Source organism: Monodelphis domestica, chromosome 2 (assembly GCF_027887165.1).
Source record: "Monodelphis domestica isolate mMonDom1 chromosome 2, mMonDom1.pri, whole genome shotgun sequence".
NCBI classification, from domain to species: domain Eukaryota; kingdom Metazoa; phylum Chordata; class Mammalia; order Didelphimorphia; family Didelphidae; genus Monodelphis; species Monodelphis domestica.
Genome location: NC_077228.1, coordinates 368,349,438 through 368,363,688, shown reverse-complemented (window position 1 = coordinate 368,363,688; position 14,251 = coordinate 368,349,438). Strand labels below are relative to the sequence as shown.

Genomic DNA, 14,251 nt, shown 5'->3' with positions numbered 1-14,251 from the left:
TTATGTGATCAGACCTGCAGCCCGAGGAAAATTACTTTAGCAGCTGTGTGGAGAACGGATTAGCGAAGGGACAGACTTGAAGCAGGGAATACAATTAGGAAACCATTACAGTGTTCCAGGTGAGAGGTAAGATAGGAAATCCAGGACTTGGACTAGGGTGTTGTGTGAATGGAAAGGTATGGGATTTTGTGGAACTAGAAAGGAAAAAGTTTCGCGATTGATTAGATATGTGGATTCAATGAGTGAGGCATTATAAATATTGAATATTAAGAAATAGGCAGAAATTAAGCACACAGAGTTCTTGGCGGGGGGAGAATTTTAAAAAACACTTAATACTTCAGAATGTGTGAAAAAACCCAAAGGTATTAATTTGAATTGATAGCAATCACGACATGATGTGCTAATGCTGCAACTTATCTTAGATATAAATAGAACTATATGGAGAGAAATTCTTTTTATGGCAAGTCAGGTTGAAGAATAAAACTTTCAGGACAGTCTCAGTGGGATTATTTTCATTTTAGTTTTTCTTCTTTACCCAGAAAGCATCAGTAAATAACTTGTAGCAAATGATTCTCCCTGATAGAGACTGGATTGAATAAACTTTGATGTTTAGATGTAGTTTGTTATTGAGGGAGTAGCACAGGTGTAGCTGACATCTGATATATTTTCCTGTGAAGGGACAGACTGGTTCCATTTCTGCACCAGGGGGAATACGTAGCCCATTTATGATATTGGGAGTGTATTGATGACTTTCAGACACCCTTAATTCAAAGTGTTTCAGAAAAGCCATAGCCAGTAAGCAGCTACATATAACTTGCTGACTTAGGATGTGAAATATTTCTCTACATTAAATGTTCTATGCCTTCAAAAAAGTAATAAATGTAGTTTGGATAAGTAGGTGCCTTCTTTTTGGCAGGGCCCAGGGAATATGCATTCTCTCAGTCAAAAGATAATTACTGTAAACATTCAAAATTTAGTAAATCAAATTTTTGCTTAGAAAATACAAAGTTGATAAGATAAAATGACATTTTTTGAGCAGTTCTCATATATTTTTTTTCTTACTGATGCCAGAATTCAACTGATTGTTACCAGTTGCATCACCACAAAATATTGTTTTTCCATGTGTTTCCATTTTATAGTGAATTATTTTTTTAAAAAGACTTCTTTTGAGTAACAGGAAGATTAGCTTATGCTTAGCTAAGGTCTTTTGTTATGTCCTTTACTTTGTAAATTGTGGTTGAATAATAACAACTGTAATAAATTCATATGAATTTGTACCAAATGTTGGCCAATTTTACCTTTTGAAATAAGAAAATATGTTCTATATTGTTAATTCTTTTTTTTTTAAACCACATTAAGGCTTTAATTTCTTTGTTACATTTTAAATTACAGGCAGAATATGTCCAGCTTGTTACTGAGCTCCGAATGACAAGAGCCATTCAGCCTCAGATCAATGCTTTCTTACAGGGCTTCCACATGTTCATTCCACCTTCCCTTATACAACTTTTTGATGAATATGAACTGGTAAGTGGAAGTACTTAGGCTTTTAATTATTGACAAGACTTAACTTCTGGTTTAATGTCATTATTCAGAAATTAGATTTTGACTTTTGGAGCAGCATTTTTAACATGTTTTATTTGCATGGCAGAAGTTAAATTGGAGTATGAACATTTAGTTAATTAATGAATTAAGCAATTATAAGAGGTTTTTGTTGTTGTTTTAGTTTCTCCCTCCTAATTGTTCAAGGAGGTTGGGATATGTCATGTGTTTAGAAATTGGTAATGATCCCTTCTTTTAATAATTGGTAGATTATAAAATTGAAATGGTGAAATTAAATAAACATAAACATAAAATCACCCCAAATTAAAAAAACTCAACTTTATAACAAGATAGAGGCACTTTGGTTACACGATAATTTAGGATTTGCCTAGGTGTTTTAGTGACTTGCAGGTTAATATTAATCCACAGAATGGCAGAGCAGCTAAGAAAGGTAATTCAATATTAGGTTGCATCAAATAAAATGGTGTATACAAGCTTAGGGAGATGAAGGTTACCTTGCACTCTGCCTTGTCTAGAGTTTTATGTTTAATTTTGGGTCCCACATTTTAGGGAAAGTGTTAATAAGCTTTTTAAAGAGGTATCTAGAGAACAGCTAGCAGTGATGGCGAACTTTTAGACTTGAGTGCCCAAACTGCAACCCTCATGCTGCATGTGAGCTGCCCCTTTATCCCAGACAGGAAGGAGAAAGTGCTTCCATTGGGCTGCTGGGTAGAGGGGTAGGGGAAGTGAGGCATATCCTTAGGCACATGTGGAGAGGGGGAGGGGAGCAGCCCTCTCCAGCATGCTACAGCATGAGTTCCATAGATTCACCAACACAGAGCTAGGGTGATGAAAGCTCTTAATAGTATGAAGATTATTTGAAGAAACTGGAGACATTTAATCTAGAGAAGTTGGGTTCTGCTTGGCTTAATTTGGCAGAACTAGACCTTGATGGAAAGAAAGTCTTCATAGCCCTTAGAGCTGTCCAAAAATGTAATGGGCTGCCCCACTTGTCAGCTGAGACATCTTTGGCCTCTGAGGTTCCTTCGTCCCATGTGATTCTGCCTCAATATTTTTTTTTCCCTTTAAGGCATATAGATCATAAACTTTGTGAATTTAGGTACCATGCCCAGTTATTCTCCATTGTACCATTTCCCCAAATGTTAACTTTCCACAGGTATACTTTCTCTTTTCACCTTATTAATTTATATATTCTATTGTGTATATATAAAACAAACCATTCTTTTATACAGTCAGGCTTTTAGAATAAGTTTTTAAGAGATCATTTTTTTTAGAATGAATTAACTTAATTTTATAGTAATATTATAGAATATGAGATACTGTCTGAAGAAACATATCCTCTGTAATGTAGGTACATTCATTCCTTCCAGAAATTATTTTCATTAATTTAGGTTGTTCTCAATCTAAGCTTTTTTTTTTTCACTTTTAAAATGTTCAAACTTATAGTTTCCTCATACTTTCAGACATCTCTCTAATTCAAGTGATTTTAATGTCCCAATTTAATAGTATTGTTTAACAAATACATTTAATAGTCAAGGTAAAGGGTCTATAATTTAGGTAACAATTCAGTAGCAGTTTGCTTCATTAAACAAAAATGGTCACTTAACTTTCTGCTTATCTTTGGGATTCAATTTCCTAAAACCATTTCATTCCTCTTTGAACATTGTTCAAGGAGTCTCTTTTCCATTTGGTGTGGGTACTGCTCAAACTTCCATTCACTGTAGTAATCCAGTAGACCAAAGGTGTCAAAACACATTGCCTTGATGCTGCTCTCATCATTTAGGAGTGCAACCAGTACCAAGTTGAAATATAATTAGGAAATATTTTATAAAATATAAAACAAAACAAAACATAGATAGGATTACACTTAAAAAAAAGTCATTTTGGGGCCAGAGAGATCCCTCTGTTTCTGGGTCATAGGTGAGTTTGACACCACTGAAATAGATTTGTCTTTAAGGTGGGTTATTACCATAATCTTTAGTGCCTGGAGAAAGAGGTTGCTGTTCTTAGGTAAGGCCTCTTGCCCTTGTCCAGTCACCTCTGAAATTAATTCAAGAGAGGACTCCTTCCTGCACTGATCAGCAGGACATTATTTTGGAATTGATGGTCAAAGAAAGATGAGATTTTTCTTCTCTTTTAGTTTAGGTTATTGTTTTCAGACTAAGGTAATTTTCAAGTGGTTTCTTACTATTTCTAAAATAAGAAGTGGGGAAGTCTACTTCCACAGGTCAAAGCAGCTCTAAATCACATCTGGCATCATAACCACATATAGCATCAGCAACCAAAAGAGAAATTTCAACACAGTTAATAATGCCCTTGTTGGTCTCTGGTGACAGCTTCAAATTCAGTAGCTTTCTTATCACACCAAAAAAATCACCATAGCATCAGTTCTTTCCCTCAGCTTCTTAAATCCTATGTGACTCATCAAGCTATTGAAGCAGATGAACTTGTTCAACAGCCAGCAAAATAAATAAATGAGATAGGCAATAAGTTTTATTTTATTTTATTTTATGGAAAAAAAAAAAACCCAACCCATAACCTTCTGTCTTAGAATCAATGTTGTGTATTGGTTCTAAGGTAGAAGAGCGGTAAGGGCTAGGCAATGGGGGTTAAGAGACTTGCCCAGGGTCACACAGCTAGGCAGTATCTGAGGCCAGATTTGAACCCAGAACCTCCTGTCTCTGGGCTTGACTTTCAATCTACTGAGGCATCCAGCTGCCTTCAACAATCTGTTTTAAATAAAAACCAAGATTCCATTTGATAATTCAGTTTTGGAATTTGGATATATTAAGGGAAAAGGCCTGAGTTTCTTAAAGCTGTTCATATATTTTCACTAAAGAAGAGAAATCAGTTTTGGTCTCTCTTCTGGAATATGTGAGAGGACTCTATGTTTTATGAAATAGATACTATTACTCTAGGGCAATCAAATCTGTAAAAACACTGAACTTGATAATACTGATTTAGGCTGGAGAACCTGCTACTTAGTTTGCATTAAAAGTAAAAACAAGTCAGAGGAATGAAATAGTTAAGAAGAGTCAATAAAAAATACATCCCTAGTGAAATTTTCAAATATCACAAATTTAATTTTTCTGTAAAAGTCCAAACTGACTTGTAAATACATATATGAGGAACAGTGTTGAACTGGTCATATGTTGATTACACAGATATAGGCACATTTTTCAGTGTTTTTGGAAAGAATACTCAAATTGGACTTGGAATTTGGCTTGAAATCCCTACTTAAATTATGAAATAGATTATGTGACCTTGGTCAGGTTACTTTAATTCCCCTGTAGCTCAGGTCTCCTCATCTATAAAATGAGATAGATGATCGTATTTAAGATGACCTCTGAAATCTCTTTATCTAAATCTCTGATCTTAGAGCTATAATCCTTTGATTCTTGCTTCTTTAGATGTTGGTAAATAAAAAAGAACTACCAAGCATTCAGAGAAATTCAGTTTTTCTTTATATTCACTAGATACCCCCCACAATCCCCTGGGTTGGGATCTGATGACCCCTTAGATTGGCTCAACCAAAAGCTTATTTAGGTTTTTCTGTCATCTTCGTTTTTAGAACAGTTTTCTGTTACTTTCAGGGGTTTCTTAAGTTTTTTACCAAGTAATCTATAATGAAAATATGAAGGAAACAAAATTATAGTCCAGTATCCAAATATTACTCAAAATGTCATGAACATACATATGGTTTCTATATTTTCATGAAATGTAGTTACAATATAAAGCAGCCTGCTAAATATTTGACATGCATAAATTTGTCCGAATTCAAGAGTTGCATTGTTTGTTAATCTTCTATAAGCAATTAAGGAAAGAAAATCAATTTTACATAGGATGTGTTTCTTAAAGTTTATTTCTCATTTTAATATTAATATTCTTTTTCTCCCCTCAAGATTAATCAGATTTTTTTCCCCTCCCACCAGGAGTTACTGCTTTCTGGTATGCCAGAAATTGATGTGAGTGATTGGATAAAAAATACGGAATACACAAGTGGTTATGAAAGAGATGACCCAGTTGTTCAGGTAAAACCTCTTTAAGTGACTGTAATGAAACTGAATTTTGTATTTTAATTTTATAAAATTTTCAGTACTATTAGATCAAAGCCTACACTGATTAATTATAATAAAATATTTCCCAAATTCTTATGTAAATACTGCATTAGAACTTAGAATAACATAAAAATGCTTTTTCATGTATACTTTCTATTACTTGAAATATGTATGAAATATCTTTTCTTCCCTTAGTGGTTCTGGGAAGTTGTGGAAAGCATAACTCAAGAGGAAAGAGTGCTTTTGTTGCAGTTTGTTACTGGCAGGTAATAAATATTTTTATAATTATGTATTTGATTTGGAAAGAATTTTATATTGATTGAAGTTGGAATGACTCAGGGAAGAATGACTCAGGAAGAATTGGTTTGTGTAGGGCAACAATGATGCCCCAAGGATAGAGCTCAGGCTCAGAGTTAGGAGGAACTGGTTCAGATAAGTCACTTACTAGCTATGTGACCTGGAGTTGTGTGCCTCAATTTCCTCATCTGTCAAATTGGGACAGTAATAGCCCCTACTTTTCAGGATTGTTGTGAAGATCAAATGATATAGTATTTGTTAAGTACTTAGGACACAATGCCTGGCACATAGAAGGCTCCACATAAATGTTAGTTGTTATTCAGTACTCTAAATTTCTGATATACTTGACTGTTCTCCATCATTTTAATGTAATATACAGAGATAAACAGTGCAGAACAAGGTTATCAGCAAGCATATTTTATATTGGGAAAACTTATAATCTTAAAATTAAAGTTTCACTTATATTTTTAGTATTGCTATGTTGTTGGTTTGGGTTAACAGAAAATATATCCAATTTGCAGTGGAAGTTCTTTATGTATTTTGATGACTACTGTTTTATTTTTGTCTTTATATTCCCAGCAACCAATCTAGTGCTCAGAGTAGATGTTTAATCAATGTTTATTAATTGATTGTCAAACTTTCCTGTAATCATATTAAGGATTATAAACAAAAGTTATTTTAGATGCCATCTAATTAAAAAAAATCTATGTATTTGGGACTAGCTAAATATTAGGTTTTGTTTAATGGATTCAAGTTCAAACTCCCTTGCTTGACCAACACTATATTTTTCTAGCCTTATTTCATATTATGTATTTTCAAATAGTCAATACTATAGCTGACTTAGACTATTTATTCTCCCTGTATCCTATGTAGGTTCTTAATAAATGTTGGTTGATTTTATTGTTGTTAAATATTAAAAATTAATAACTATTGTTTTCTAACAATTTAAATTAGTATTTTAAAAATATATCTTTAATATTATTAACCTAATTTTCTTTATGGCAATTTGAACATTCCATCTGATTAGTTTTCTCTTTTTTTCTCACTACTTCTTGAGAAGGGAAACACTTTGATATACATTATACTTGTAAATTCATGTAAAACATATTTCCATATTAACCATGTTGCAAAAAAGAACCTAAAAAACTCCAAGAAAAATAAAGTTTTAAAAAAGTATGCCTGGATCTGCATTCAGACTCCATCAATTCTTTCTCTGGATTTGGATAGAAATTTTCCATCATAAATCTTTTAGAATTGTCTTCTATCATCCTGTTACTGAGATTGGCTAAGTCATTCACAGTTGATCAATGTACAGTATTGCTGTTACTGTGTACAGTTATCTCCTGGCTCTGCTTACTTTACTCCTCAGTTCATACAAGCCTTCCAAGTTTCTCTGAAGCCATTCTCCTCATCATTTCTATAGCACAATAGTATTTCATCACAATCATATATTGAAACTTGTTCTGCTATTTCCCAATTGATGGGGATCCCTTCAATTTCTAATTCTTTACCACCATGAAAAGAACCACTATGAATATTTTTGAATGTATAGGAACTTTTCTGTTTTTCCTTTTATCTCTTTGGGATACAGACCAAATAGTGCACCTTTCAGAATTTTTAATGAAAAGAGTATTTTTGTTAATTTAAAAAAACAATGAAATAGTTGCCTTTATATCCCAGTCATTTCAAGGAATGAAGAGGGATGGTCCTCAATATCTTTACAGATTGAACCCTTCATTGTGACAAAGAACAAAAATCAGGCACATTGACATCTTACAATACATAGGACATTCTATCCTAGTAGTGCTTCATCTCTCTGTCATTAGGAAGTTTGTTTCATCATCTGTTCTTTCTAGAACCTTTAATGAAGAATTTTAGAAGAAACTACTGTCTGCTTGTCTAATACATTTAGACACTATATATATATTTTGTGCTCCACAAAAACTTACTCTAATGTAATGTCTCATGTTTATTATGGTGGGGATTCTGATGTGAAGGCTGCACTAGCAGAGTATAGTCTCTGATAGGTTTTGTCAAGTTGAAAATGTGTTTCAAATACAAACCTATATAGCGTGAATAGTCTCTTTTAGAAGTCTATTAGAATACAATAGATAGGGTGAGTGTCAAACAAAATTACAAAAATTAAAATTGATAATATCTAAACAAATAGGAAAGTAACAATGTGAGAATCCATTGATCCCCATTGCTACTTCCAGACTGTCCCTTTGCAACTAGCATTCAGTGATTTTTCTTTATGTCACTACCAGCCAGTTGCAGTTATTACAGTTAGACTCATAGGCTTCCCTGCTCCACTGGACACTTGCCTTTGTTCTTTTGGTCTTCTGTACATTTTCATGCTCTCTTACATACCCTATCAATGTTTGTCAACTTTTAGTTTCTGTGACTTACCTCTTCACTCTATCTTAGCTCTCCATTGGATTGGACACACTGTTGATCCCATAACTTTGCTACCTTTTGCAAATACAAAAGAAATCTCTTGCATTTGAATGTCAATATCTTTGTACTCTAGATAGTGTGTGCCTCTAGTACAACTTTTAAAAATTAAATATTTCCAACTGCATACCATAATATTATTTAAATGGAGTCAATAAAACAAACATTCCTCATTAATCATGATTAAAGAATTGGGATATTGTTGCTTTTAAAATGTGATATTTTGTTATTTTTAGTTAAAGTAGGATAATAGAGTAAAAACAGGAGTATTATATTCATCAAAGTTAAGTACTATGAGAAATTTTGATCTTTCCGATTTGTATGGTGAATTTTTAATTTTCCTTTAGTCATTATGTTACTCCTCTTAGTTGATCATTTTATTTATAGTCCCAAATGCTCTTTGCTATTCCCCTTCTACACATACTTGTTTTTTGAGGCAACACTACTAACATTCAAAAAATGATTCTGGCCTTTCAAACTTCCCTGTTTTTGGAGGCTAATTCATGTAAATTTTGATAATATCCTTGGACATTTTTACACAGTTGAATATGGACTTTTAAAATGGAAATATTAGTGAGTTCAAAAAAACAAAAAACTGATAATGGTTAGTTGGAGTCAAATCCATTGTTTGAACTTCCAGAGTTTATATTGTATATATGATAAACATTCATCCATACCTCTTCCACAGGCAAAGCATTTTATTTGGTAGAGATTGTACTGATTACTTGACTCTTAGAGTAGAAAACCACAATAGGAAACACTTAGAAGGAAGTATTCAATAAGACCTTCAGTTTACCTAATAACTCCTATAAGAAGAAACACCCCTCTGGCCAGGTAAGAACAGTGGATTAAATATATAGTAACTTCAGGTCTTGGGGTCTCTATATCCTGGAATATACTCAAAAGGATTTGGGGATGGGGGTCAGCTAGGTAGCACAGTGGATAGAGCATCAGGCCTGGAATAGGGAGGATATGGGTTCAAATCTGTCCTTAAGATACTTCCTCACTGTGTGACCTTGGGCAAGTCACTTAATTCTGTTTGCCTGGCCCTTGCCCTTCTATCCTAGAGTTGATACTAGGACAAAAGGTAAAGGTTTAAAAAAGAGAAAGGATTTAGGATCTTTATAACATTGATTTGATTTGAATGTTCTTTGTTGATGCAAATCACAACCTAGCCAAACTTGCCTAGCTAGTGATTCCTTTCTGTATCATTCTACCACAAGGAGTCTGGTCCACCCAACATGTGGGAGGCCTTCCTCACTTTTTCCTGAAGCAAAGATAGAGGGTGATAATGAAAAATATTGTATAATGCAGATTTGAAGTTTCTAATACTATTTCTGCTTAATAATGTTATTTTTTAGTTCTAGGGTCCCACATGGAGGCTTTGCAAATATCATGGGTGGAAGTGGATTACAAAATTTTACAATAGCTGCTGTACCCTACACTCCAAATCTGCTCCCAACCTCAAGCACATGGTATGTTTTACAGCCTGAGTGCTTTGCAAACTTAAAGCACCTTAAATGTGAATAATTACCATTATGTAAATACTTCATTGTGAGATATATTGGACTGAGAGCCATCCTTGGAGATTGGAAGACCTGGGTGTAGCACCTACCTCTGATGCTGACTGTGTGACCCTGGGCCAATCACTGAACCACTAAAGTGCCCTGGGTAATTACTATAAGTTTCAGATATGTGCAATTCTGCATCAGTGAGGGAATTTTTCACATCATCTACAGTTCTTCCTCTACCAGTGAAATTAATAGTCTTGTTTGTTAAAAGGGACAACTTTCATTACATAGTTCTTTTAATTAATTCTTTAAAATATCAGAGGTATGATTTGTGATAATACATTGAAAAGAAAATATAGTCACTGAATTATGTACTTTTTATTCAGGCTTTTTCAAAGCATTGAGAGGCAGTGGGCAATATAGAATAGAGATCCAGCCTTCAAGTGAGAGAGACCTGTCTCCAAATGTTGCTTCTCAGAGCCCCAGGCAACTCTTTAGACCCTTAAGTTTTAAAGAAGGTGCTGCTTTACATTGGTAAAAGGAATTTCCTTTAACAGTGAATTCACAAGTTTAGTTCTGATCTCTGACATGTGGGCATCTCAATGTCATTGTGGTGGGAGTAATGTTGGATGAATGATTCCCTGACTAAGGGCCATGTGACAGTTAATTTGCAGAGATTCTTTAAACTAAGTTCTGTTGCTTTTTATTTTAAACCAAAAAGAACTTATTCTCCTGAAATCCATCTGAATTCTAAAGTGTGCTGCAATGCAGCAGTGATGCTTTGTTTCCTTCATAAATACCACATCTTCAGGGTTTTCCAATTTGAATGCAAATTTGAAAGGACAGTTTCATGTTAATTATCTAGTACTGTTTTCAGTGCCAGAAAAAAAAGCAATCTGAAATTTCATATTTAATAGAGGTGTGGGTGTGTTTTTTTTTCTTTTCTTTTTAAGCATCAACATGCTCAAGTTACCTGAATATCCAAGTAAGGAAATCCTTAAGGACAGGCTGCTTGTGGCATTACACTGTGGAAGCTACGGTTACACGATGGCATAATGAAGTCTAGAAAACTCATCTGACTACTGATGCACGATTCCGAGTGGCAGAAGTCATTTAGGAAACTATCACAGAGAAGCAACCTAAATTCAGCCTGGAGGCAGAGCTGATGTTTAGAATGCCTAAAGGATCCTTTTTTCCCCCTTTCTTTCATTGTATGTTGAAGTTTATGATATAATTACAGAAAATTTAAATTGCAATAGATTTCATTTGTAAATATATATATTTACATGTATTTACACATACATGTATATAGTTTTGTATTGGTATGCTATATACATGTATACAAACGTACATGCATATAGTTTTGTATTTAAAATAGCTCCTTTCCTTATTCTTGTTGCCTTAATCTGCACCAAATATGTTAAGTCTAAGTCCTGTTCTGCATTCCACTTCTGCCATCTAACTGTTAAGTTTTAAAGGGTTGTGTGTTTTCTTTTGTTTGTGTGTTTGTTTTTTCCATTTTTGCTCTTGTATCATATGCTTTTGTATATTTTGTTGCATGTAAAAGTGCCATTTATTTTTTTGAGGGAAAAATATATAAAATTAGTTCAATTTGATTGTGTATAAAGCCACAAATATGTATTTTCTCACATTGTATCTATATTGCAATGATGTTTTTTAAGCTTTTTAATATTTTAATATATAATGTAAAGTTAAGACCAGTGTCAATGATAAATAGGTGGTGAAATGGCATCTGATTTACATATTAAAGTTTACATTATATTGGACTAATTATTTGCATCTTAATTGGCAAATTTGCCACTTGCATATATCATTTATACATTCTTTTGCACTTATATACACATGTGTTCTTAAATCTTTCCTTGTACCTGGTTATTATTTGTCCATTGTATTTGAGGTAAAATTTAACTATAATATTTTATTCTTTTAACAAAAGTCAGTTTTGTTTTATTTATGAATTCTGAGGACATGCCTATGGAATGAAATAGCCTGGCAGATATCATTTAAAATGTGTTTTATTTTTGCATAAAGTATCATTTTAAATTAACATGCTCAGTATGTTTATTTTGCCACTTGCTGCAAAATTAAAAGATAAACCTTTACATTTTAAAATACATCTAGCTAGTTGCTTTTAGAAAACACATATGAATAGATTTAATACATTTCAAGAAAAAAAATTTAAAGAGTCTTGTTACAGAACCTTTCTTGTGGAGGGCTTAATAAAAGACATAGTATAGTGTCCTTAAGATCTTTTTACTTCCTGAAGTTAGTAACAATTGTATTTCAGGGCTTTGTTATCCTTTATAAGGTCCTATGGCTTACATTTAAAATAACCTTCAAATGTTAGAGGAATGTTTCATATGCAAATTTTGCCACCTGTGGAGAAATGAAATATTTGTTGATGCTGCCTTTGCAGTATTATTTAAATGTGACTGGAAAATGATAAAATACTGGGATAAAAATAATTGGGGAAAGGGATAAGAGAAAGCCCGTGTTACACTATTACTTACGAGATATTAAAGGAGATAGAGGAAGGAATTCAGTTTATTGTGTATTTCCTCAAAGAAAAGATTTATGGAAGGATGTGGACAGGAAGTGGAGATGAAGCTAGATTATACTTCTCTAGTGTATAGAATACTCATTCCCCACCATGGAACCACAGTTCTCTTCAAATATAGAAGTGTGGTTTTAAGTTATGCACCTTTAAAATCTGGAAATAAAGTTCTGATGATGTCTTTTTGAGTTGTTTTTCAGTTGTGCCCGACTCTTTGGCAAAGATATTGGGATGCTTTGCTATTTCCTCCTATAGCCATTTTACAGATGAGGAAATGGAGGCAATCAATACAGTGACTTGTCCAGGGTCACACAGCTAGTGTCTTGAGATCAGATTTACTCAGGAAGAGGAGTCTGCACTGCACCACCTAGTGGCCCCTCGGGTGAAGTCTCACACTTTCATTTGTACTTTGTCCTACCTGTCTATGTTCTCCACTCTCAGCTTTGTGTCCTGTCACCTCTCCCAGTCTTCTGTCATCTGACATCCTTAACTTTGATGTTTAGCTCCTGACACAGGCCCTGGCCTTCTTCCCATACTCGCTCACTGCTCTAGGCTTGCCTTCCACCGCCTACCCTCAGGAACCTCTCCTTTGATTCTATTCCTGCCTGCCGCTTGTGCGCTGAAGCTCCTCTTCTTTCCTCTGGGAGCTCAGTTTCTGGCTTACAGTGTTTGTCTCCTGCTTCACTCCTCTCCTCGTCCAAGGGGGCTTTGGCTTGCGCCCTGACACTTGGCATCCTCACTTCACTTAGTCATTCCCATCCCTCTCTTCCATGTTCACAAACTCCAAAATTCCTTTCTGTGATCTCAATCTGTTGTCATTCCTCCTCTCCCTGTGCTCCCTCCTCCAGCCCCCTCCAGTCACTTTACACCCCTCTGTTCCCTCCTCAGTCATCATGAGCAGTGCTTTTCCCATATCTCGCCACTTCACACCTTCTTCTGGAGCCCTTGCCCCTTGTGGGGGTCGCTCCGCTGGCCGTCCGCACCTCAGCCACTCCAGACTAGCCCTGCCCTCCCCCCCGGCTGTCTTGTCCCATGAGATGTCTGCTTGCACACAGGGGCCTTTTCCATCCTACTTTCCCCACAGATGTCCCTCCCTGAAGAAAAAATAAATAAATATAAAGTAGAAGATAGAGGCCGGACTGGGCATTTTTATTGATGGAGTGAACTCCCAAGTGAGGCTATTCCCCCCCTCCCAAACCCTTGACGGAGAGAAGGCGGAGATCAGAGACTTGTGTGAGGCAGGCCAGGAGCTCTGATGGGATGGGGGGCCCTCCGAGGGGTCCTGGAGGGGAACCAGGAAAAGCTAGTCTAGCCTAGGTTTTATGGCTGCACTTTGGAAGTCTGGTTGAATCAAAGGACCCCTTCTTGGCATAATTCTGTTTTCTTTTTCAAATTCGTCATTGGAGTTAGAGGTTAGTGAAAATCATCTTTTCCCATCCAAGTCGACATCCCTGAAATCTATCCCCTGCCCTCAGATTAGGAAGTCCTGATCTAGGTACTGAGATAGGTGGCGGTGAATGCGAGCATTCCCCGCAGGATGGAATCTAAGTGTTCATGTGGCTTATTAATGATTTTATTAATTTGGTAAGATTTGGAAGTGACCGTGTGGTTGAGGCAGGATGTCCTAATTACAGGAAAATGACAATTTTGGAAGAGCACCTGCAGCGTATTAACATCCATGTAAGATGAGCCTGTAGAGAAACTATAACTGAATATAGCTTATAGTTTAGAGTGATTAATTGGATTATATCTGTTCTCTCCCACTGTGTCACAACAAGTCAGGGTGGGCATTTTAT

At 35.1% G+C, this 14,251-nt stretch overlaps 1 protein-coding gene across 8 annotated transcripts in view; it reads left to right on the top strand.

Annotated features, from left to right (window-relative positions):
- Window positions 1–11,948, top strand: part of HACE1 (HECT domain and ankyrin repeat containing E3 ubiquitin protein ligase 1) — a 104,880-nt gene extending 92,932 nt beyond the window's left edge. For 7 of the 8 annotated variants that reach the window (XM_007484370.3, XM_001368006.4, XM_007484369.3 and 4 more), the window contains 5 exons: window positions 1,393–1,524; window positions 5,493–5,591; window positions 5,814–5,884; window positions 9,731–9,844; window positions 10,834–11,948. In XM_007484370.3, coding sequence (XP_007484432.1) covers window positions 1,393–1,524; window positions 5,493–5,591; window positions 5,814–5,884; window positions 9,731–9,844; window positions 10,834–10,936 — 519 coding nt within the window. In that variant the 3' untranslated portion in view covers window positions 10,937–11,948. Of the gene's footprint in view, window positions 1–1,392; window positions 1,525–5,492; window positions 5,592–5,813; window positions 5,885–9,057; window positions 9,204–9,730; window positions 9,845–10,833 lie in introns of those variants that run through there. The other variant, XR_008916632.1, reaches the window with a different exon arrangement.
- Window positions 11,949–14,251: the final 2,303 nt, after the last annotated feature.